This window comes from Lissotriton helveticus, chromosome 7, assembly GCF_964261635.1.
Source record: "Lissotriton helveticus chromosome 7, aLisHel1.1, whole genome shotgun sequence".
In the NCBI taxonomy this organism is placed as follows: domain Eukaryota; kingdom Metazoa; phylum Chordata; class Amphibia; order Caudata; family Salamandridae; genus Lissotriton; species Lissotriton helveticus.
The window spans coordinates 1,004,560,701-1,004,586,451 of NC_136068.1; the positions used below are offsets into that span (position 1 = coordinate 1,004,560,701).

General features: G+C 49.3%; 1 protein-coding gene across 5 annotated transcripts in view; it reads right to left on the reverse strand.

The window, feature by feature from the left end:
- The window catches only part of FAM114A2 (family with sequence similarity 114 member A2), a 284,184-nt gene that overhangs the window by 56,560 nt on the left and 201,873 nt on the right, over positions 1–25,751 (reverse strand). For all 5 annotated transcript variants that reach the window (XM_078653652.1, XM_078653650.1, XM_078653655.1 and 2 more), the window contains one exon: positions 18,319–18,442. In XM_078653652.1, the coding sequence (XP_078509778.1) occupies positions 18,319–18,442 (124 nt within the window). The remainder of the gene's footprint in view (positions 1–18,318; positions 18,443–25,751) is intronic.

The following is a 25,751-nucleotide window of genomic DNA, read 5'->3' on the forward strand; positions in this document are numbered from 1 at the left end:
GCACTTGCATCCTTCCAGGTACCTGTAGTAACAATAGCCAATATGATGAAAGGGGTTGTCAGCTACAAAGGTTTCTGGCTGATAGGCATATTCCTAATAGCCTTCCTCTGCTTTCAAAGAGTCTTCTACAAAATTGCTCATGTAGCTGTTTAGGGATGTACATAGTCTCCGAGGTGGTGTCCTGGTCACAGACATCTGCTTCAAGCTCAGATTCCAGAATCTGGGTGAGGAAACTTGTCATCACTTAACTGGTGAAAAGCAGACTCGAGCAGAAAATGTAGTCATTGATGAGATAGTAGACATCAATTCTAGATCTCTCGTTGACTGGTTCATCATTAAAGGTGGACAGGATAGACATTCTTGGGGTCGAATACAGTGGATTTGTCTCTGAGAGGGACGACATCATCGATGAGTGCTTGGTCATCAAGGGGGTGATAGCTGACAAGAATCTCTTCATGAATGCCGACAAAACGAGTCCTATAGGGTACAATCGAGGTTTATTCTTTGTTGTCGATGAGGATGGCTACTTCACTGACAGAGAAGACAAAAGGTCAAGTCCCTGCATCAAGGGAGCAGTATTTCCACACATTTTGTATTGCACAGGCTGATGTTTTCTCTTTCTGCTTTTCAGTGGCAACTCCAGTTTTGAGCGTCAAGGACATGGCTGTAGGCACGTTTGGTAGGCCAGCTCTGGAATTCCATGTGTCCATCCTCTTTTGCACCTTCTTCATGGAAGTGCACGGTGAAGCACCTTTCACAGAATCGTCCCCAGAAAATGGGGTATCCCTCTTTGAATGGGATATTTCTTTTTATTCAGTAAGTAGAATGCCTCTCCTCACTATCTTTAAGAGACTTGAAAGGAAAGGTTTTAGAAGCGTTGTAGTATGATGCCTTGTACCCTGAATGAAGGCAATAAATGCACAGCTCATATGGATCATCAGTATAGATCTTTCTTTTAACAGGAGGAGTATGATTTGAGGAAAGATTGTTTGTCTCCGAAAGGCTCCGAAAGTTGGGATATTTCCACAGAATTACCATAAAAAAACATTACAGTGGTCTAGAAGTTGAAGATATGGATGGTTCAGTTCAGCGTAGGCAAGGAAAGTATCAGGATAAAGTCACAGAGAGGTTGGGGCACACATGACATGAAGTAGAATTTGAGCTATGGTGGCCTCTAGTGGGAGTATGAAAGTTTGCTCAGATTACTTCAGATGAAGTACATGTGCTACTAAACAAACATTGTTTAAGCCTGTTAGCATTTTAACACTGTTTACTACTAGTTAAAATTAGATGTGAATATATGAAAGATCCAATGTTGGAGAACTTTTCTCTTCTCACTAGCTCTTTCACAGATTGGCATGCTTGAATAAGATCAGCAGAGCAATTTACCCCTTACAGTGGAAGACAGGAATGGAGATTACTTTAAGCAAATAAATTCTGGAGGACCAGCTATTCCACTGATATCTCCCCCTTAGACAACACATTGAGACAATACTGCTTGGTTGAGTGGAGCTTCTTGTTGATGCTATGTAGATGTCATGGATAGACACTCCAGAGAATAAGACTGTGCTATCCATCACTCGACTGGTGGATAGAGTTCAGACACTTCAAGTTAACTGCTTTTTCTTTGGGGATAAGTGGTAGAAATTCATAATAAAGTAACTCAATGCACACCTTTCTTTGACAAGACTCTCCCCTCATCAACTGAAAGCCACAAAAAGCTGGTCAGATTTTCAAAAAACTCTTCTGTCTAAGTAGAATTTAAGGCTTTTGAAATAGTGCATGACATCTGGGGAATGGAATGAACTTGCTACCAAGGAAAATAAGTAGGCAGACAGACTTGCTCATTCAAATAAAATGTTAAAGGCATCGTATTCATGAATCTGGGAATTGTCCTAAGAATTACTCTCTAGCTATGGAAAGAAAAATAAGGCTTTTGTATAGAAAAGGGCAACATCTTTCTAACTCTTCTGACTTATGTCCTAGTCAATGCTAAACCAATTTTTCATAATAAATGCTAAAGGCCGGATTTCTACATAGGTTCCAATGGAGCTTTCAATAAAGCAGCCAAAACACTATTCAATTCCCATACCGTGCTGACCTTGTAATTGGTTGAAATGTCCCAAAACATTCCTACATTAATTCTTTTGTAATCCTAGATGAAAATAAGGACAGTGCTTCCAGTTTTCTCAACTATCTAGCTATAGCAGATAAATGCACCTTGATGGATGCATACTTGAGGCGTAATTTTGGCAAGAATAGGAGATAGGGAATGAATTGATGGTGGGCCAGTGACATTAGATATTAATTGGTAAGCCATTTTCCAAATACCAAAACAAGTCCATTTGCAAGCATACATGTTCACTATTGAGGTAGCCCTAGAATCTGCCGTTAAACAACATATATAATACAGTTCGTAGTAATAGTTGGCCTGAAAAGATGTTGTTAATCACTGGCAATGTTGTACATCCAATAGGAATTGTATAAATTCAGTTGATGTTTTGCACTTAAGAGGATACTGAAATATGCATGTTCTAGATTCATCTGATGTGAGAAAAAAAAACACTTCTCAGTAGACAGATTGGCTCGAGAGGGTTACGCGGGGCTCGACACGCAGGCCCCAACCTATTTAGCTTAGATGGCTTTCTCCGCGCACAGCGGGTGCGCACCGAAGTTGCGCCAAAGTTAAGCCTGTCTGCGCCCGTCCACGCCGGGGGCCAGTCGGGCTGGTCCTCGTTACTCTCTTCCGGCAGAAAGTGGGTTGTATACCTTTCCTACCCTGCTCTCTCTGAATCCACCCAATACATTTTGCCACCACACCCTCTCCCCCGATGATTTCCCGACTGTACATTGTTGTAGGCGCGACCCCAGATATACTAGAGTTCGGCAGCCTAGGAATGGTCGGGATGAACCCGGGACACTTAAGCCGACTGTAAATTCGCTAAAGGAAGTGGGATTTCTCATTAATGCTAGATCTTTGATTAAAAATAACGTTGCATTTAATGATTTCGTTTCCTCGAGGAAACGCTCTTGGGTTTTCATTACTGAAACCTGGGGATCAGAAATTTCAGGTCCGGACCTGGTTGATGCTATCCCTAAGGGCTACGCCCTGACTAGGATGGACAGAATGGGACGTAGAGGTGGTGGGTTAGGAATTCTGTACAGAGACTCTTTTATATGCCGTACCGACCACCTCTCTACCCCTTCTGATACTTTTGAGGCTATGTATTTTTCCATAAATTCCACCCCCACAGTCTCATTCTCAGGCATTTTATGCTATAGGCCCCCAGGCCCTAGAGTGTCGTTCACCCAGGATTTGATTAAACTACTTGAGCCTTTCATTGATAGGCCTAACCTTACCCTTCTGGGTGATTTTAATTTTCACCTAGAGGATGCATGCTCCAGAGACACTCTGTCCTTAGTAGAAGGCCTGGCTTCGTGTGGCCTGAGACAACTTGTAGAGGGTCCTATTCATCTAGCAGGCTATATGCTTGATGGCGTTTTTTGAAACGACACCAGACTGACGACCGGAACTTCGATTCCACTGGCCTGGTCAGACCAACTTGCGGTGACTATCGAGCTTAAAACATCCCACGCTGTCTCTTCCCATTCCAACTATAAGAATTGGGAATTGAGACGGAACTATAGGGAGATTAAAAATGAAACCCTTGCCCCCTTTATGAATGAATTTAGCTCCTTCCCAAGGACAGACACCAACGCGGCGGCATTGGGCTTGTCTAATATCATCTCGAGAGCGATGGACATCCTGGCTCCTGCCAAGCATCACTACTCCGCTCGAAAGAGTCCCTCCATGCCTTGGTATTCAGACCATCTTAGATTGTTAAGGCAGAGTTGTAGAAAAATGGAGAGACATTGGCATGTTCACCCCGACCCCTCTAGAAAAATACAACATAAACTTTTGCTAAAGGAATATAAGCTATGTTATATGGATATTTGTAGCGCGCACAACTACTCTAGAGTATCCTCGCGCGGAGCAGTCTCAAACAAAAGGCTCGAAAGAAGATTAGTAGGCATGGGTAAAAAGGTACGTTTTAAGAAGCTTCTTGAAGCATCTTAAGTCCTGAGTGTGCCACAGCCCAGTCGGAAGGGCATTCCAAAGAGTGGCCACCTTAGCTGAAAATGACTGGCCACCTATCCTAACCCGACGAAAACGTGGGATGGCCAACAGACGATGGGCAGCAGACCATAAGGTTCGTCGGGGTGTGTAGAAAGCCACTCTTTCCCTGATGTAGGAGGGACCACTTGTGGGACACCCCCGCGCCGCACGGCCACCAGCTGCTGCGTGTGCCCCTTGCCTGCCTGTGCCTCGCTGCTGCCTCGTTTGCCGGTTGCCGCCGCTGCGGTTGTTTTTGCCCATTGTTTTGACGTGAATTTGTGCCTGCTTGTCTTAATCTGATTTTTCCCTTGTTTTTGCGATTATTTGTGCCTGTTTTGTTTTAATATCTTTTTCCCCGTGTTTTGCCTTTCCTTCCTTTGTTGCCCGCCGCCCTCCGCCCTCCCTTCCCGCCAACGCCTCTTTTCCCCGCCCTTTTTCTATTCTGTACCCTCCCCGCTCCCGCCTCCCAGCTGCTCCGCCCACCCGCGCACTTGGCCTTAAATGGCGACCGTGCGACGCAGGTGAGTGTGACCCACTTGTGGGACACCCCCGTGCCGCACGGCCACCAGCTGCTGCGTGTGCCCCTTGCCTGCCTGTGCCTCGCTGCTGCCTCGTTTGCCGGTTGCCGCCGCTGCGGTTGTTTTTGCCCATTGTTTTGACGTGAATTTGTGCCTGCTTGTCTTAATCTGATTTTTCCCTTGTTTTTGCGATTATTTGTGCCTGTTTTGTTTTAATATCTTTTTCCCCGTGTTTTGCCTTTCCTTCCTTTGTTGCCCGCCGCCCTCCGCCCTCCCTTCCCGCCAACGCCGCTTTTCCCCGCCCTTTTTCTATTCTGTACCCTCCCCGCTCCCGCCTCCCAGCTGCTCCGCCCACCCGCGCACTTGGCCTTAAATGGCGACCGTGCGACGCAGGTGAGTGTGACCCACTTGTGGGACACCCCCGCGCCGCACAGCCACCAGCTGCTGCGTGTGCCCCTTGCCTGCCTGTGCCTCGCTGCTGCCTCGTTTGCCGGTTGCCGCCGCTGCGGTTGTTTTTGCCCATTGTTTTGACGTGAATTTGTGCCTGCTTGTCTTAATCTGATTTTTCCCTTGTTTTTGCGATTATTTGTGCCTGTTTTGTTTTAATATCTTTTTCCCCGTGTTTTGCCTTTCCTTCCTTTGTTGCCCGTCGCCCTCCGCCCTCCCTTCCCGCCAACGCCGCTTTTCCCCGCCCTTTTTCTATTCTGTACCCTCCCCGCTCCCGCCTCCCAGCTGCTCCGCCCACCCGCGCACTTCGCCTTAAATGGCGACCGTGCGAACGCGCAGCGGGTGCGCCGATTGCGCGCCGAAGGCGCGCCAAAGGTAAGCCCGTCTGCGCCCGTCCGCGACCGGATCACGACCAGGGCCAGGACCCCGGGCCCACGAAGACCCCGACCGACCCGCCTGACATACGCCGCCGCCACCCTCACCGCTCTCAACACCGGCCGACTCCCAGACTGCCACCAAGCCACTCCACGACGTACCCACGGACCTTTCAGCTGCCACGCCTGCAAGTTCTCCTGCATCCGGACCTGCCTCGCACCAGCACCCGCCAAGACGAACACCAGCAGCACCCACCTCAAGTGCATCCTGATCAACACCCGCTCCGTCCACAGACACGCCATCGAACTCTGGAACCTCCTAGACGCCACAGCCCCTGACGTTGCCTTCCTCACGGAGACCTGGATGAACGCCTCTTCAGCTCCCGACATCGCCATCGCCATCCCAGAGGGCTACAAGATCGTCCGGAGGGACCGAAACGCCAACCAGATGGGAGGAGGCATCGCCATCATCCACAGGAACACCATCCGTCTCACGACCAGCACCGACAACACCCTGACCAGCGCCGAACACCTGCATTTCCAGATCCACACCAACCCGAACACCACCCTCAGAGGCACACTGATCTACCGACCCCCTGGACCACGCACACAATTCAGCGAGGACATCGCCGACTTCGTCAGCCCGCATGCCCTCCCCTCCGCTGACTACATCCTCCTGGGAGACCTCAACTTCCATCTGGAGAACAACAACGACCGCAACACCACCACCCTGCTCGACAACCTCGCCAACCTTGGACTCAAGCAACTGGTGTCCACCCCCACCCACCTCGCCGGACACACACTCGACGCAGTCTTCTCTTCCAGCACAGACATCGAGTTCAGCCACGCCACAGAGCTTCAATGGACGGACCACAGTTGCGTCCACTTCACCTTCAAGAGAACGACGACCCACCAACACCAGCAACAGGCCGCCCGCAGAAGCTGGAACAAGATCACAGCAGACCAGCTCGCCACCTCCCTGAGCCAGCACCCTCCTGCCAGCTCAGCGAACCCCAGCCAGGCCGCCGACAACCTCACGAAGTGGATCAGCAACTGCGCGGACGAACTCGCCCCTCTGAGGACCCCGCCTAGCAGACCCGGCAGCAAGAAGGCCCCATGGTTCACCAACGAACTCAAGAGCTCCAAGAAGAACTGCCGAGCCCTCGAGAAAGTCTGGAAAAGGGAACCGACACCGGACAACAGGACCTCCTACAAACTGGCCACCCGGAAACATCACCAGCTGATCCGCGCCGCCAAGAAAACAGCATTTAAGGACCGGTTGGACAACAACGCACACAACTGCAAGGAACTCTTCAACATCGTGAAAGAGCTTTCCAACCCCAGCGCAGGAAACAACGACGTCACCCCATCGCAAGACCTCTGCAACTCCCTCGCTTCATACTTCCACAACAAGATCACGGACATACACAGCAGCTTCAACAACCAACCAACGCACACCAGGACCGAACAACCACCCCCCACCACCATCCTCCACGCCTGGACCCCGATCAGCACCGAAGACACCATCCGCACAATGAACTCCATCCACTCCGGATCACCGACCGACCCCTGCCCTCACCACGTCTTCAACAAGGCCGACGCTGTCATCGCACCCCACCTGCGAGACATCATCAACACATCCTTCGACACCACCATCTTCCCGGAGAGCTGGAAACACGCCGAACTCAGCGCTCTACTCAAGAAACCAACAGCGGACCCCACCGACCTCAAGAATTACCGCCCCATCTCGCTCCTCCCGTTTCCAGCCAAAGTCATCGAGAAGACCGTCAACAAGCAGATGGCCGCCTTCCTCGAGACGAACGGATCCCTCGACCCCTCACAGTCCGGCTTCCGAGCCAACCACAGCACCGAGACCGCCCTCATCGCCGCCACCGATGACATCCGAGCCCTGATGGACAATGGAGAAACAGCGGCCCTCATCCTCCTGGACCTCTCCGCGGCATTCGACACTGTCTGCCACCGCACCCTAGTGCAGCGCCTCAGCAACGTCGGAATTCAGGAGAAGGCTCTGGAATGGATCATCTCCTTCCTCGACGGAAGAACACAGAGAGTCCGCCTACCACCGTACAAGTCAGAGGCCTCCGAAGTCATCTGCGGCGTCCCCCAAGGATCATCTCTGAGCCCCACCCTCTTCAACGTCTACATGAGCCCCCTCGCGGCCATCGTACGCAAACACAACCTCAGCATAATCTCCTACGCCGACGACACCCAGCTGATCCTCTCCCTGACCAACGACCCCGCCGCCGCCAGAGCCAACCTGCACGAAGGGATGAAAGAGGTAGCCGAGTGGATGACGATCAGCCGCCTGAAACTGAACTCGGACAAGACGGAGATCCTCATCCTGGGCTCCTCACCCTCCGCCTGGGACGACTCCTGGTGGCCTCCCGCCCTGGGCACCGCACCAAACCGACAGACCATGCACGCAACCTGGGCTTCATCCTGGACTCCTCCCTCTCCATGACCAGGCAAGTTAACAACGTCTCCTCGGCGTGCTTCAACATCCTACGCATGCTACGGAAGATCTTCTGGTGGATCCCCACCGAGACCAGGAAGACCGTCACCCAGGCCCTCGTCACCAGCCGTCTGGACTACGGCAACGCCCTCTACGCCGGTACCACCGCCAAGCTCCAGAAGAGACTCCAGCGGATCCAGAACGCCTCAGCCAGACTCATCCTCGACATCCCACGAACCAGCCACATCTCCGGACATCTGAGAGACCTTCACTGGCTCCCCGTCAACAAAAGAATCACCTTCCGCCTCCTCACCCACGCACACAAAGCCCTACACGACCGAGGCCCGAGTTACCTCAACAGCCGAGTCAACTTCTACGCTCCCAAACGCCACCTCCGATCAGCCAACCACGCCCTCGCCGCCGTCCCCCGCATCCGAAGAGCGACTACAGGAGGAAGGTCCTTCTCCTACCTGGCCGCCAAGACCTGGAACTCCCTCCCTCCCGACCTGCGCCTGACCCAAGACCACCTCTCCTTCAGGAAGAAGCTGAAGACCTGGCTGTTCGAGCAGTAGCGGCACCCAACCCCCCCCCCCCCCCCCCCCCCCAGCGCCTTGAGACCCTACGGGTATGTAGCGCGCTCTACAAGTGTCACTGATTGATTGATTGATTGACCCGAGGCGTGTAAGGCTCTATGCGCTAAAACAAGAGCTTTAAATTGAACCCGCTGAGGCACAGGCAACCAGTGAAGAGCGCTCATCTGTGATCTAACACTAGATCTCTTAGAGATGCCAAGCAGCAGTCGCGCTGCTGCATTCTGGATAAGTTGTAATTTGTTAACCAGATATGCCGGAATGCAAAGAAACAAAGCATTGGCAAAGTCCAGGCGTGAAAGAATGAGCGCCCGAACAACCATCTCCTTGGCTTGAAGCAGGGGAAAAAATCTGCGTAAGGATTTCAGAGTCCCGAAGCACGTGCCTGCTAGCTTTTTGATGTGCTCCGCGAACCTAAGGTCCTTTTCAAACCAAATTCCTAGGTTCTTAGCCGGGCCGCCCTCAGATGACGGGCGGGGAAAATCAGCGGGCCACAGCGCTTCTGTGAAGAGCGGGGGGAATTGTCCATAGAGGATGATTTCTGATTTCCCCTCATTACATTTCAATTTGGCCAGTGCTAGCCATGTAAAGATAGCGGTTAAACATCTTTGTGCCGAATCGGCGCATACCTCAGAGTCTGGACAAGTGAACAGAGCTGGGTGTCATCGGCGTAAGCCATAATTTTGGCACCCAGCACTTCGGCCAGGGAGATCAGGGGGGTCAGATAGATGTTAAAAAGTAACAGGCTCAGGGTTGAGCCCTGAGGGACTCCCGTCAGGACCTCCCTGGCAGAGGATGAAAAGGAAGGCATCCATGCTGGGAGCGGGAGCTCAAAAAAGATTCCACCCAGGCCCACGCAGTACCAGAGAGGCCGATGGAAGACAGACGAGAGGTAAGCAGCTGGTGGGGGACGGTATCGAAGGCAGCAGAGAGGTCCAGCAAAATCAGGGCCGCTCTGCCGCCCCCGTCCAAACACTCCCTGATGGCCTCAGTCACCTCGACCAGTGCTGTCTCTGTGCTGTAGGATGATCTGAAGCCTGACTGAACCGGGTGAAGAGCCCCCGAGTCCTCAACGAAAGCACTTAGTTGGCGAAAGCCACCTTTTCGCAGACTTTGGCTAGTGCTGGTAATAAAGATATTTGCCGATAATTAGCCGGCAACAAAGGATCCGCTGTAGGCTTCTTTAAAAGCGGGAGAAGCATGGCCTGTTTCCACTGTCTGGGCACCGTTGCTGACTACAGCGACCAGTTGACAATGGTGGTGACTTCCAGGCCCACTGTGTCCGCCACACCGGCAAGAACTCTAGCCGGGCAAGGGTCTGAAGGGGCACCTGACTTTAGAGACCTGAGAATGGCGAGAACATCAGACAGCTCGATCAAGGTAAATTGGGAGAAAATCTTGGTAGGGGTGGGGCAGATGGCGGGTACAGGCGGAGAACAGGTAAGTAAAGCAGACAGGGCTAAACTATCTTCAATTAGTTTAATTTTGTTAATAAAGAAAGCTGACAGCTCCTCACACCAGTCTGAAGAGGCGGGGATAGTCTTATGCTCTGCTTGCGGAGACAAAGTTTTTTACAATGGCAAAAATCTCCTTGCTATTATTGTTAGCCTTCATGATTCTAGTCGAAAAGTTCTCACTTTTCGCTTTTCTTACGGCGGTGTAATAGGTTCTCTGCGTCAGACGCAGCCTGGATTTAGCTAAAGGACAATAGGCCACCCTCCAGAGGCGTTCCATCTTCTTGCAGCACAGTTTCAGATCTTTTAGCTCAGTGGTTTACCAAGGCTGAGAGGGTGACTCACGCCGGGGCACATTAGGCCGGGGTTTGCATGTGGAGTCCACCCCTTGCCTGACCCAGATGTTAAATTGGTCTACTGCACCCTCCAGATCTACACAGGGTCCTGGCTGTGCATGTGTCAAGGCCTCAGCCAGCCCTAGGATGTTAATCTTACGGGCTATCGGGCCTGAAGAGGGACGTGAGCGGCGGGGGAGCTTACCCGCAGCCCATGAAGAAACAATCAAGGCATGATCGGACCAAGTTACCGGCAAGGGTTCCTTAGTAAGAAGCTCTAAATTGGAGCACACCAGGTCTAACAGGTGGCCCCTTGAGTGAGTAGACTTAGAGACTCACTGGGTTAGCTGAGTTAGGCTCAGCAGGTCCAATAGAGTTGCTGAGTCTGAGGTTTTCGGGGAGTCCAAATGAATATTAAAATCTCCTAGAAGAAGGTATTTGGGAAAGCGTATGACTCGCTCAGCCATGGACTCACCCAGGGACTTCAAGAATGTCCCCGGCTGTCCAGGGGGGCGATATACCAGCGTGCCTCCTAAAGTAAAGTGGGGGGAAATGGAGAAGGAAAAATCCAGGGCCTCACCTCCATGACAGCCGTGGAGGATGCACAAACAAATGCCCAGGATTCCCTAAACACCACCGCAGTGCCCCCCCCTCTCCCGGTTTTCCGGTCAGCACGTGCCAGGCTATAACCTCTGGGAACGGCGAGCTCAACCACCGGCTCGCACGACTCCCTAAGCCACGTTTCCGTGATAAACAGGACCTCTAAGTTGCTGTCCCCTATTAGGTCAAAGATGTGAGCTGCATGCTTCACCATGGAACGTGCATTGATCAGGGCGGCCCACACTATCGGCTCATGCACCCCAAGCGTGTTCCTCCCTGCCAGGTCAGTGCTAAAGTGAAAGTTGCAATCAGGACAGCCCCAGTTAGGGGCTGCACTCATAACACAGCATTTCTGGCCAGCATGGATGCCAGGATTCAGACTGAGTGGTGATGCCCTACTATAGGAGTGGCAACTCCCCATGCCTGTGTCCGATGCGGGGGCATTGCCGGCCCTGAGCACGGCCCGGCGCGGACGGGCGCAGATGGGCTTGCCTTAGGCGCGCCTAAGGCGTGCCCGCTGTGCGTCCGGTCCAGTATGGCTCTAAATACTCTCGGCCGACCACTAGAGCGCTGACCTGGGCGGAAGGCGTCGGCCGGAAGTGAGGAAAAGCTGAGGTCTTCCCTCCGCAACAATCGGTAGAGGCGTGGCGGACCGTGGAAGCCTCAAGAAGGAGAAGTTAGTGTGCAAAAGAACATATAATTAGCAGCAATTCATGTCAGCAGCATTCATAAGTTTAAAAACCCAAATCGTTTTTTAAAACCATGCGGCAATTATCTGAAGTGCAAAGTAGCAGCGTTTCCTCCTTAAAATTAGTTAAAACAGGTATAAGCCCTTTCAAGATGCTAGCCAGCAGTATGAGACCGCCAGCAATAGCCGAGGAAAAAAGGCCTACTATACAAATTTGACTACCTCACTAAAATCTTCCAGAGACCTTTTTAAAAATATTGATTCTCTTTCCGCCCCGAAGACGGTAGATCCCATAGTGGAAACCCAGGAGCTCTGTGACAACATCTCGACTTTTTTCCACTCAAAAATCGCTGATATTTATCAATCTCTTGAACTTCTTAATTTAGAGCTTGTTGCCAACTCCCCATTACACTCTCTCTTCCTCACACAACCTCGGGCTGTGAACTTTAAGCCTGGTTTTCTTAATTTTCCACAGCTGACTTTGGAGGAGATACACTACCTCCTTGATAACACCAAATCTTGCTCTCCTCTGGAACCTTGTCCATTGAAAATCTTGAAGGCCTGTAGGGAGGTGGCTATCCCTCCGTTACTTGAGGTGATGAATTTGGCGATCACCGAGGGAGTTTTCCCCCTCCCTTGGAAAATGGCGGTCGTCAAACAACTTCTGAAGAAGGCCTCTCTGGATCCTGGGGTTCTAAAAAACTTTCGCCCCATTTCCCTGTTACCGACCCCTGCCAAGATTCTAGAGGCTCACCTTAACCGCCATCTCACCACCTTTTTGGAGGATTCAAACCTTCTGGACATTTCGCAACACGGCTTTCCAAACACTCATAGTACAGAGTCTGCCCTTACAATTGTTATCAACAACATTCGTTCCAAGGTCGATAAGGGCCACACTACTCTACTGGTCCTACTCGACCTTACGGCAGCCTTCAACACTTTGTCCCCCTCAGTCTTGGTTGCCAGGCTTGGGGAGATTGGTGTTGAAGGTTCTGCACTTAGCCTACTGGCCTCTTTTCTCCATCAAAGAGAACAGAGAGTTAAGCTGGGTGACTTTCGGTCCCCCTCCCAGTCAGTGCAATGTGGGGTCCCTCAGGTTTCTTCGTTAAGTCCCCTACTTTTTAATATCTATGTGACCCCACTTGCTAAGGTGGTGAGATCATTTGGGTTTGAGGTGTTGTCGTATGCCGACGACACTCTAATTATGGTCTCCATCACACAGTCGGTCAACGAGTCAGCCCTTAAATTCAAATCTTGTATGGAGGCAGTATCCCAATGGATGTTCCGGAACTTCTTAAAATTTAACGGGGAAAAGACGGAAGTCCTAATCTTTGGGGGCAGTCACGAAATCTGGTCCAATGACTGGTGGCTGGCCTCCCTTGGGGAATGCCCCCATCCTGTCCACTCCGCTAGGAACCTTGAGATCCTGATAGATTCCTCGCTTTCCTTTGACCTACTTGTCAATAGGACTGTGTCCACTTGCTGTGGCATTATCAGGATCCTTGGAAAGATCGCTTCCTATCTGTCCCCTGCTGCCCGGAAGCAAGCTACAGTTGCCCTTGTCTCCTCAAGACTGGACTACTGTAATGCGTTGTACAGTGGCATAAATAAGAGCTCTGTCCATCACCTTCAGATGGTACAGAATGCCACAGCCAGGATGGTTCTGAACCTCCCGAGGCTTTCCTCTGTAACTTTGGCCAGGAAAAATCTCCACTGGCTTCCTGTTCAGTCCAGGATCTCCTTTAAACTCCTTTGTTTGCCCATAGGGCTGCCTATGGCTCTGGACCTGAGGGCATTAGGTCTCTCGTTTGTGCCTATACTCCCAGTAGAGCACTCCGTTCGGCCTCTAAAAATCTTCTCTTAGTTCCCAGATTCGCAAGAGCTAGGTGGGAAGGCAGAGCCTTCTCCACCCTGGTGCCCAAGCTCTGGAACTCCCTCCCTCCAGGACTGGTAGGACAATCCTCTCTAGCGCTCTTCCGCAAACTACTTAAAACTTGGCTCTTTACCGAGGCCTATCAGTAGATCTTGGATCCGGTGCCCTGAGACTATATGTTTTGTCCGTTGTTGGCGCCTTGATGCCCTTGGGCTAAGTTGCGCAATACAAATCTCCGTTCATTCATTCGTTCATTCATCAGTTTTTGCAGTGCTACCACCCAAGACCCCTGATTAATCAGAAATGTGTTTAAACCTCTGAACTAGGAAGGATCTTCACTCCCTATTCTTTTTTAGCAATGGAAAGTACCTGGAAAGAAATCCTAGGTTTCTTTGTCATCTTGGCAACTTCTCTATTGCCTACTAGTAGAGTTGCTCTAAAATGTCTGATTTAAGTTCTGACAGTTGCCTGTGGTTTTCCCTCTTTGGTCGATTAGGAGGAGATAGGATTATAATCAATGAAGTATGTCCTTTAGGAACAACGACCAGCAACTAAGCCTCAAAGAAGTTCTGCACCCATTTTTGATATAAAAATTGAATGACACCACCCCATGCCCCCTCACCACTTCCCCAATGTCAAGGTTGAAAAAGGATATTATCTCCATGTTGGGAGTGGCATTTACTTTGCGGTTGTCAGCTAGATGGGGCACACTGACATTGCTCTAAAGATCCACAAAACACTGCTGTATCAGTTTACATATTTGTAATGCCATAACCACTTGTTTTTCAAATATTTTATTGCTTTAAAAAGCAGAAGCAGAATTCTCACCTGAGCTTAAGGCCGATGAGAAGTAAGTATGAGACAGCCATACCGTCTCATCACAACTCTGTTGCCTATGTGACGGAAACCTAAAGTTGTGGTATCCACTGCAGAATCATTATGCAACTAAGAGGCTTGCTCCCCTCCTTTTAGAATTGCTAAGGCATGATCCTTGTCTTCATTTGGCAACTTCTAGGCATACTAGATAATGTTGTTCCACAATTGCCTGTTATATGAGATAAAAACTGTGGATGAATTTTCTACTTTAATGCTGGTGACTGCAAAAGCATTTACTCTCTTCTCCATCCTTGTCTATCTGCGGCCCTCCTTGTCTGGTAGTATCGCAAAATTAGATTAATGGTTTGATGTCTTTACACCACTGTGAAAAGGACAAAAAGTATATTTTTATCTGATTTAACAGAACTGCAAGGTATTTATTTAGACAATTTATTAAGCGCACAAATACCCTTGGGTGTCTCGGCACTACGGACAGATTAAGGTAGCACAGAGAGGGTGCTGGTGAGTTATTGGTTGAATAACCAAGTTTTCAGCTGTTTACGGAAGGCAAGTGCTTCAGATTCTTCTCTCTAGTCTCACTAGATGAGCAGAGGAAGAAGCAGGATTATTCCTACATGGTAGACCCAGTCTTCCCTTTAAGTGGTCTAACAAGGACAAAGAGCTCACTGTTTTTGTAGATTACTCTTTGAAGTCATAAAGAAAACATGGCTTTTCAGTCATTTTAACTAATGCATAAAAATGACCTGTACCTTCAGAAGGAGGGTGATGGTGTAGGCTCAAAGATTTATAATATAGAGCAAGAAAGTCATCCTATTCAGAAGCCATGGTATCATCTGGATCACCAGCATTTACCTGATCATTACAGAGTTCATCAGCCTCATCAACAAATTGATTAGAGTCAACTCACACACTATCATAATAGTTGTTGCTATCATCATTATCTGTACTATTATCATTATCTTATTCAAATAATACATGGTTCTGCTATGGGTAATGCTGTTTAGACATCATAACTGTACGAGATGAAGGCATAGCTAGAGGTGCCTGGGAAATTCATGGCACTCGAGGCATCTTTTTAAGTGACTATGGTTCATGTTTCATTAACAGCTGTTGGTTTGTGGGGTTCTGATAGTTCAGTGAACCTATCTGGTAACTGCAGCATATAGTTTTGGGCAAATGTGCAGATTATATTCTGGAGAAATGTCAACAAACCAGAAGCAAGAAACACACAAAAGGTTATGGTAGGCTGCTTGCATTAAGTCGGACCACTTGCAATAGCTCGGGTAGCACTTCAACCCATCGTTCTTTTGCTCACCATGCCACCTCAGTTTGGACCCAGCCACATGCAATGCAAATCAGTCTTGACCTTGATCCTCATGGAAACAGTCCACCCTGAACTACCAAGCCAGGTCCTCCCCAAACTGTAACACACGCAGAGGTTTTGCCCTAGTTATGGGCTCATCAGCCTGATACAGCTTGGTTACAGTGCTACAGTTGGAATGGGACCCACATCTGGGCAAACCGGTCCTGGGTTCTTTGTGTTCCGAATCAGAGAGGACCTGGCTTGTTAGTTCGGGATTGACTGTTCCCATGAAAAGCAGGGTCAGGGCTGGTTTGCATATAGCTAGGCCCAAACTGAGGTGATGGATTAAACCCAGATCAGTTGACTTGGGGTGAGTGCTTGTATTGTCAACGCTCCGTCCATCACCACCTTTGGTTTGGCTTTGTACGCCATAAGTTGGCAGGGTATGCTCAGACGTGAGTCCCTTGCTCACTTTGCCACTGGATTTAAGCAATGCGGGCTGAAGACGGCTGTAATGCCAGAAACCGGTCCTAGGAAGCTTGTTTCCGGTCCAGGGAAGGCATGGGTTCGCAGTTCAGGCTGGACTGTTCCCATGAGGCACAGGGTCAGACTGATTTGCATATGGCCATGTATGAACTGGGGTGGCAGGGTGGGCTAAAGAACGGTGATGGATTAAACCCAGATCAGTTGACTGGGGGTGTGTGCTTGTATTGTCAACCCTCCGTCCATCACCACCTTTGATTTTGCTTTGTTCGCCATAAGTTGGCAGGGTATGCTCAGACGTGAGTCTCTTGCTCACTTTGCCACTGGATTCAAGCAAGCCGGGCTGAAGACGGCTGGAATGCCAGAAACCGGTCCTCGGAAGCTTGTTTCCGGTCCAGGGAAGGCATGGCTTGGCAGTTCGGGCTGGACTGTTCCCATGAGGCACAGGGTCAGACTGATTTGCATATGGCCATGTCTGAACTGGGGTGGCAGAGTGGGCTAAAGAACGGTGATGGATTAAACCCAGATCAGTTGACTGGGGTGAGTGCTTGTATTGTCAACGCTCCGTCCATCAGGACCTTTGGTTTTGCAATGATCCACCAGTCAGCATGTCAACAGTACAAAAATCCTCTCTGACAAAGGATGCTATATGTTCGACAGCAGAGATATGCTAAAAAAGTTAAGACTCAGCAGAGGAGCAGCCCTGCCAAGTACCATGCATCAGGGGTTACACTAATGCATTTCAGTGTGTTGGTCCGCATCACCACACTGAAATGGAAAGTCACACATTGTTATAGCCTCCTCAGATGTCAAGTGCCGGAGCGCTGCTATAATAATTAGCACTCAGACTGAGCAAAGCTGGCAGTTCGCGGTTTAGGGGCTGGCATTGCAGAGCTTTCTCTGGCTTAGCTACATTCACAGACCGCATTCCGATTCACGTGACATCCCGTCACGTGAGACTGCCATGATGTGCCCAATGGCAACACAGGACACTTATGGGGGCCACCTGCGCGTCAGTTAAAGTTTGGCTAGAGTTGTGCCTTGCAGCCCAGTGATGTATATGGTTCAGTTCAGATGAATATGCCCATTGCTGCGCAAGAGTCTGGACTGAAAATGTGGTGGTCCCTGCAGTGCAGCGTAGCCCTCATGAGCGAGTCCAAAGAGATTTGCACAAAAAAGGTTAGTACACTCTGCTCCCAGTAAAAACAATTGGGCTGATTTAAATCCACGTTAGAGCTACTTACCAGGAGTCGTTGCAGCTGGCCTGTTATGTATAATGTGGCACTCGCTTTGTGTCACACTAGTGTCTGTCACAACTGGTATTTATGTCCTAGAGCCTAAAATTACCCTTACCTCCAGTTGCCACTGAGCAACTCTAAACCATAAAATTAGCCTGATCTCCCTTTGCCAGTAACCACACCTAAACCCTAAAATTACTCTTACCTACCTTTACCACTGCCCTAAAGGCCCTAAAGGGCAGTGGTAAAGGTAGGTAAGAGTAATTGTAAATGGAGGTAAGGTTAATTTTATCGCTTAGGGGTGGTTGGTGGCAACTGGAGGTTAGGGTAATTTTAGGGTTTGGGATGGGCAGTTGTAAAGGTATGTAAGGTTGAAATTTTACGATTTAGGGATGGGGTTTAATATACATTTAGTTATTCAAAGAATATATATATATATATATATATATATATATATATATATATATATATATTTTTTTTTTTTTACGGTTTAGGGATGGGGTTTAATATACATTTCGTTATTCAAAGACTATATATATATATTTATATATATATATATATATATAATTTTTTTTTACGGTTTAGGGATGGGGTTTAATATACATTTAGTTATTCAAAGAATATATTTGTGTTTGAAGGCCATGCATGGTAAAGGCAACTGCGTGGTAAAGGCTGCGTGTAGAACGCATGTGTGCTAATTGCATGCGCAAGTACATTCACATTACATTCGTACTTAGGACTGTTAAGAATATCGTCACAATATTATACTCCTATTATGGAACAAAGCTACACGCAACTAAACCCTTTTTTTCAAAAACATAATAATTACCTTACCTACATGGTAACGGTGTGGGTGGTAGAGGTACAAATGCCTGCGTAGTATACACCTGGGTGGTAAAGGCATGACGTGTCAAAGACAGCATCCCCTTAAGAAACAAACTAAGTAAACCAAGCCTCTGCCAAGCAGAATATGTGACAGTGACATTACCGTGCCTCTCTTCTTCTGCTTCTTCATCAAAGTCCACCAATGAAAAGGCATCCTTCAACTGCTGTAGCACTAGCCTCAGATCCTGGAGTTCATCCGCTGCCTCTGTGTTCAGAACAGATTTGACCTGTGCAGAGTAAGGGGAGTCTTGGAGGAATAAGCAAGTGACAGAAGAAAACACCATGCAGATGTGAAGGGCATCCTATATCCATGGGCCAGATGGTTTCTTTTTATTTATTTTTTATTTTAAAGAGTTTTATATAGCGCTGGCTAGACCCGGAGGTATCAGAGCGCTTTACATGAGAATCAACAATGTAACAAAAAAGTTCAACAATTACACAATAAATCCTAAAAATAAATAAATATATATAATAAATAAAAAAAGACAATACAATTAGGAGAGGAGAGAAAGGAGAGAGAAAAGTAGTGGAGGGGGAAGGGGAGGTGAGAAAGGGAGGATAAGGGAAGAGACAGTACGGAGAGACGACGAGAAGTCTGTCAAAAGACCGACTTGGTAGGTGAAGACCAAGGAGGGAATCCACGGTCCATCTCACCTATAGCTAAACCAGGTAGCTCCATCGGGTATCAGACAGAAAAATTCAGTCTCAATACATTGAGAGAGGGGAGAAGGAGAGACATAAATAGAGGGAGGATGCGGGAGGAGACGACAGGAGGGACGAAAGGAAGTGCAACAGTGTGGTTTAACAGTATAATAGAAAAAGATCAACAATTACTCGTTACATCAAACAATCAGCAATACATTAGGAGATGAGAGAAAGGAGAGAGAAAAGAAGTGGGGGGTAGGTGAGGTGAGAAAGTGAGGATAAGGGAAGAGACAACCGTAGAGACGAGAGGAAGTCTGTCGAAAGACCGACTGGGTAGGTGACGACCAAGGAGGGAATCCACGGTCCATCTCCCCTATAGCTAAACCAGGTAGCTCCATGGCGCATCAGACAAAGTAGTTCAGTCTCAAGTGAAGTGGTTCGCAGAAAAACAGGATGGTAGGGATATACGGCAGAAAGACAAAGGAAAGTCTGCCCAAAGGCCAGCTGGGTAGGTGATGGTCGAGGGGGAAGTCCCAAAACCCATCTCCTCTATAGCTATCAGGTAGCTCCACCGGGCTTTGGCCAAATAGCTAGGTCTCAATGGGAAACAGTTAAATAACATGGAGGGCAAAATATATGGAGCGTAGAGGGGAGGGAGCAGGGAAGGTGAGAAAGGCAGGATAGGGGAAGAGACAACAAGGAGAGACAAAATGAAATCTGTCTAAAGGCCGACTGGGTAGGTGACGACCTAGGAAGTAATCCACGGCCCATCTCCCCTATAGCTAAACCAGGTAGCTCCATCGCGCATCAGACAAAATAGTTCAGTCTCAGTACATTGAGAGAGGAGAGAAGGTGAGATATAAATAGAGGGAGGAAACAGGAAGAGAAGACAGGAGAGACGAAAGGAAGTTTGGCTAAAGACCGACTGGGTGGGTGACGTCCAAGGAGGGAACCCTCGACCTGTCTCCCCTATAGCTAAACCAGGTAGCTCCATCGGGCATCAGACAAAATAGCTAGCTCTCAAATGACGTGGGAAATTCACAGGTAAACAGGGTGGGGACTAGGGCAAGGACAGGTGAGGGCAAAGGTTAGTAGTAGGAAAGAGGAGAGGAGTAGAGCGGGGAGAGGTAGGGGGTAGGTAGTTCGGTAAAAGTTCCCATGGGATCTGCTGTGAGGCATTCAAAAAGCAGGTGCGTTTCTTCACCGTGCCATCATTGAGGTTAAGACGCCGGGGGAGAATTACGCCAGAAGTCTTGTGTTGCTATGACCGGTAGGAACAGCGGCCACAGCATCAGCCGTCCGAGGCTGGTGGACAACCGGGGCATGCTAGGATAGAGATAGGCGCTTTGAAAGAAGTCTGTTAGGAGCTAGGTGTAAAAGCTCGGCGGTGAGGAGGTTAGTGAGAGCAGGGCGCCTCCATTTTGAAGACAGGCAGGGAGTCATCAGTGTTCGTTCGTTGCGAGGTCGGGACTTTTGCCTGGAGGTTCAGGGCTTCTGGAGAACTGGGAATTGTCAGGAGGGACGGTGAGAGCGAGGATGGGACAGATCCTCGGAGGATTACTCGGCAAATGGGAGGTTAAGTAGGTTGGAGGCCGCCATTTTTAAGTCAGGCAGCGCACTTTCGAGCCCTGAGTCTCCTGTTGAAGAGTGCCAGTTTCAAGGTTCTAAGGCAGGATAGCAGGCAAGAATCTGCTAACTGGGATTAAAGGAGACTGAGGCAGTTGAGGGCTGAAGGAGAGAGAATGTCACAATTCTGGAGGATTGAGGCAGTTGAGGGCTGGAGGAGAGAGAATGTCACAATTCTGGAGGATTGACGGGGCTAGTCAGCCGCCATTTTGGGTCGGGCAGCATCCAGCGGGACCTTAGTCTCTCGTTGCTGAAATCTCACGTCATCAATATCTTCTGCTTTCGCTTTCGGCTTCCAGCAGCAGTTAGCACGGCCGTTGTTGGGGGGGGACTTGAGTTGCAGGGGCTGATTCGTGAGCATAAGAGTCTCGGACCTACTGCTAAGGAGTCAGCCAGCTGATCAATCCCTTCACCAGGAGGTAGCGAGGAGGGGATCAACAGTGTCAGCGGAGGATCCAGAGTGCCGTTCCGGAGCACCCACTGAGCGGCCTGAGATCCGGTGAGTCGTTAATTATCGAGGCTTTGCCTGCGGTGGACGGGTGGGTCCCGGGAATTGTACGAGATGATACACCCGTACCCCGGAGCTCGTTGTCATGCCTCTGCCCCCGCGGCCATCAGAATCAGCCCAGGAGTCGGTCCCCACAGATCATCTGGTTCAGGACCCAAGCAGCGGGCGCAAACCGCACTACGACCCGGCCAACAACAATAGCACAGTAGATAGTTCAACCTCAAGATCCCGGGGGGGTGATGTCGGTCCGGGCCTAAGAGCCAAGGGCGAAGGCCATGATGCGAGGAAGTCCGGGTCAGTTGTCGTCGAGTCCGGTGGTAGGTTGATGCAATAATTTTTTCCTTTTGCAGTTACACTCCAGTATATTGTAGTTAGATTACGTTTAAGTTGGTTTTGCTCGGAGGGTCGGATGGCTAGGTATACAGGGGATTTAATACAGATTTGGTATTCCCCAAACCCAGGAGCTCGGTGAGGGAGCTCCTACTCGGCGGCCAATAGTCTTTTCCTGGAGGTTAGGTTTTGAATTTTTCTACAAGCTGGCATTGCCCAGAGCTCTGATACAAATACCACTCTGTCCTCTAACTGAGGGGGAATAGTCTCTAGGTGCCTTGCTCAATGATGGCAATAACAAAGCCTAAATTAATCCATGTTTGCAATATCCAAATATTCATTCTACTATTCATGATACTTTTAGAATTTTTACTGTTGATCTTTACAGGATCATGTATAATTGTTATAATCATGACATTTCATGTGTGAATAATGATTTCCGTCAGACAAACTTATTTCATCCCTAATGCATTTCAGACTGGTAGGTTCTTTATCGGGGAGCTACAACTCATGCTAAAAAACAAACTATAAATCGAAATGAAACAGAAAAAATAATTAAATTCGTCAGACAAAATAGGAAACTCACATTTCATGTAAAAACACTTCATAAAGTATTGCAAGATTGACGCTGCAAAATTCAGCTCATGTATAACCCGTCATACTTGGCATGGTTTTCCTCCTACATCTTTGCATTCAACCCTCCTGTTTTGCTGACTTTGGGGTTCTTTGCACAATGTACCACTGCTATCCAGTGCTAAAGTGATTGTACTTTCTCCTTCAAACATGGTAGGATTGGCTTATACCCAATTGGCATATTTAATTTAACTGCAAGTCCCTAGTAAAGTGGCACTACCTGTGCCTATGGCCCATAAATTGAATGCTCTAGTAAGCCGGCAGGACGGATTGTGTCACCCATTTAAGTACCCCTTTAAAATATGGCTCAGGTCTGCAATTGCAGCCTGTGTGTGCAGTTTTAAAACTGCCATTTCGACCTGCAAAAAAACTTTTGTAAGGCCTAAACCGTCCTTTTTAATGCATAGGTCACCCCTTGGGTAGGCCCTCGACTACCCAGAGGAGTAGGGTGCAGTGTATTTAAAAAGTTGCACATGTATGTTTTAGTTTTACGTGTCCTGGTAATGAAAAAACTTTAAATTCGTTTTTCACTACTGCAAGGCATACCTCTTCCATAGGACAACATTGGAGTTACCTTATTACATTTACTAAGCTGTAACTTCCGAATGGGAACATGTAGGCAGTTCATGTTTGGTGTCTTTGCAATTATAACTCACATCTGAGCATACCCTGCCACACTTATGCCACACTTATGGCGGCCAAAAGCGGTACCGCTTTTGGCCGCCATAAGTGTGGCAGGGTATGCTCAGACGTGAGTCCCTTGCTCACTTTGCCACTGGATTCACGCAAGCCGGGCTGAAGACGGCTGGAATGCCAGAAACCTATCCTCGGAAGCTTGTTTCCGGTCCAGGGAAGACATGGCTTGGCAGTTCGGGCTGGACTGTTCCCATGAGACACAGGGTCAGACTGATTTGCATATGGCCATGTCTGAACTGGGGTGGCAGAATGGGCTAAAGAACGGTGATGGATTAAACCCAGATCTTTTGACTGGGTGTGAGTGTTTGATTGATTCAGATGCTCCGTCCATCACCACCCCCTTTTGTACCGCTTTTGGCCGCCACAAGTGTGGCAGGGTATGCTCAGACGTGAGTCCCTTGCTCACTTTGCCACTGGATTCAAGCAAGCCGGGCTGAAGACGGCTGGAATGCCAGAAACCGGTCCTCCGAAGCTTGTTTCCGGTCCAGGGAAGACATGGCTTGGCAGTTTGGGCTGGACTGTTCCCATGAGGCAAAGGGTCAGACTGATTTGCATATGGCCATGTCTGAACTGGGGTGGCAGAGTGGGCTAAAGAACGGTGATGGATTAAACCCAGATCTTTTGACTGGGTGTGAGTGTTTGATTGATTCAGATGCTCCGTCCATCACCACCCCCTTTTGTACCGCTTTTGGCCGCCATAAGTGTGGCATGGTATGCTCAGACGTGAGTCCCTTGCTCACTTTGCCACTGGATTCAAGCAAGCCGGGCTGAAGACGGCTGGAATGCCAGAAACCGGTCCTCGGAAGCTTGTTTCCGGTCCAGGGAAGGCATGGCTTGGCAGTTCGGGCTGGACTGTTCCCATGAGGCACAGGGTCAGACTGATTTGCATATAGCCATGTCTGAACTGGGGTGGCAGAGTGGGCTAAAGAACGGTGATGGATTAAACCCAGATCTTTTGACTGGGTGTGAGTGTTTGATTGATTCAGATGCTCCGTCCATCACCACCCCCTTTTGTACCGCTTTTGGCCGCCATAAGTGTGGCATGGTATGCTCAGACGTGAGTCCCTTGCTCACTTTGCCACTGGATTCAAGCAAGCTGGGCTGAAGACGGCTGGAATGCCAGAAACCGGTCCTCTGAAGCTTGTTTCCGGTCCAGGGAAGACATGGCTTGGCAGTTCGGGCTGGACTGTTCCCATGAGGCACAGGGTCAGACTGATTTGCATATAGCCATGTCTGAACTGGGGTGGCAGAGTGGGCTAAAGAACGGTGATGGATTAAACCCAGATCTTTTGACTGGGTGTGAGTGTTTGATTGATTCAGATGCTCCGTCCATCACCACCCCCTTTTGTACCGCTTTTGGCCGCCATAAGTGTGGCAGGGTATGCTCAGATGCGAGTCCCTTGCTCACTTTGCCACTGGATTCAAGCAAGCCGGGCTGAAGACGGCTGGAATGCCAGAAACCGGTCCTCGGAAGCTTGTTTCCGGTCCAGGGAAGACATGGCTTGGCAGTTCGGGCTGGATTGTTCCCATGAGGCACAGGGTCAGACTGATTTGCATATGGCCATGTCTGAACTGGGGTGGCAGAGTGGGCTAAAGAACGGTGATGGATTAAACCCAGATCTTTTGACTGGGTGTGAGTGTTTGATTGATTCAGATGCTCCGTCCATCACCACCCACTTTTGTACCCCTTTACAGGTCAGTCCTATTACTGCCAGTACAAGTGACCAAGGAAGACACTTTAAAACATGTACTGGACACTGATGAACACGAGTTTGCCAGCTACATTAAGGCCTAACTGAAATAGGGATGTATGGTATCAAACTTCTCATATTGGTAAACCCACACTGATGCCAGTGTCAGATGTACCAATACATGCACCCAGAGGGCAACTTAGAGGTGCCCCCTGAAATTCTACAAGTCCCTGGTGTCCTTGCTGACTGGTTTCTGCCAGCCTGCCACCTGAGAAGTTGTTCTAACCTCCTAGGGTGAGAGCTGTTGCTCTCAGGAGACCCAGACAAAAGCCTGTCCGGGAAGACGGGGTAACGCCTCCTACCTGACCTGTTGATTAGCCTCTTTCAGCCTCTTTGAAACGGAAAGCGTCAACTAAGCTGCCGCCTTTAAAATGCAAATCTGGCTCCCCTCACAGGAGAGAAATCCAGCCCCCCGCCCAGAGGCCCCTTGGCACCTAGACAGATGGGAAAATTAGCTAATCAGTTAGGAATGCCACCTCCAGGCTAGTATCACCCCTAAGGTGGGCTACTGTGAGGTGGACAAGATGTTTCAAAAGGAGACGTCTTTGTGATGGCATACTTAGGAATTCTGGAAAAGCGTTGTCCCCACTTCCACAAGAAGTGGTCATATAGGCGGGCGTACTGACCCCATGGCTCAGTAGCCCATAGGCTACTACCCAACATTCCCCTAGGACACCTAATATCAGTATTTTGGGGAGTTCCTGGCACCAGAGAAGCAGATCATGATGACTTAAGAAGAGGGAGGACACCAAAGAGCCGCAAAAACTGAGAAGAGAGAAGCAGTTAACCTGCCACAAACCGTGCCGGCCTGTCTGCATTCCTCATTGAAAATGGCGGCAAAGTCAACTCGCCCTGCAGCTGTGACTCCAGAAACTTGGGAGGACTGCCTGCCTTCAAAAAATACTCAAAACCTCCTGTGAACAGTGGAGCTGTTCTAAAGAATTTCCAAAAGAGAAGACTCAGAGGGCTCCGGAACCGCCAAAACCCGACACCTGCCACCTCCGGCCCCAGTTAAAGTGGGCCAACGTTGCCAACAAGGTTCCCCAGCCCTCCAGAGCTCGAGTCCATTGTGGTTTCACCCCTCCTGGACTCACCGACGTTGCCTGCAGCCTCAGCACGTCGACCTCCTCCACTGCTCCGGTAAAGAAAAATGTGATGCACAAAAACACCTCTACACACATCGCCCGTGGAGAAGAGGACCAAAGGTTTGAGCCCACTTGCTGGCTCAGCCCAATGGGCTTCCTAGCCAGAGTCTCCAGCCTCTTTTTTACAATGATCGATCTGCATTAAAATGCATTGGGCTTCCGACGCTGATCGGCACCCGGCCGATCTCATGCCGCTGGTGGT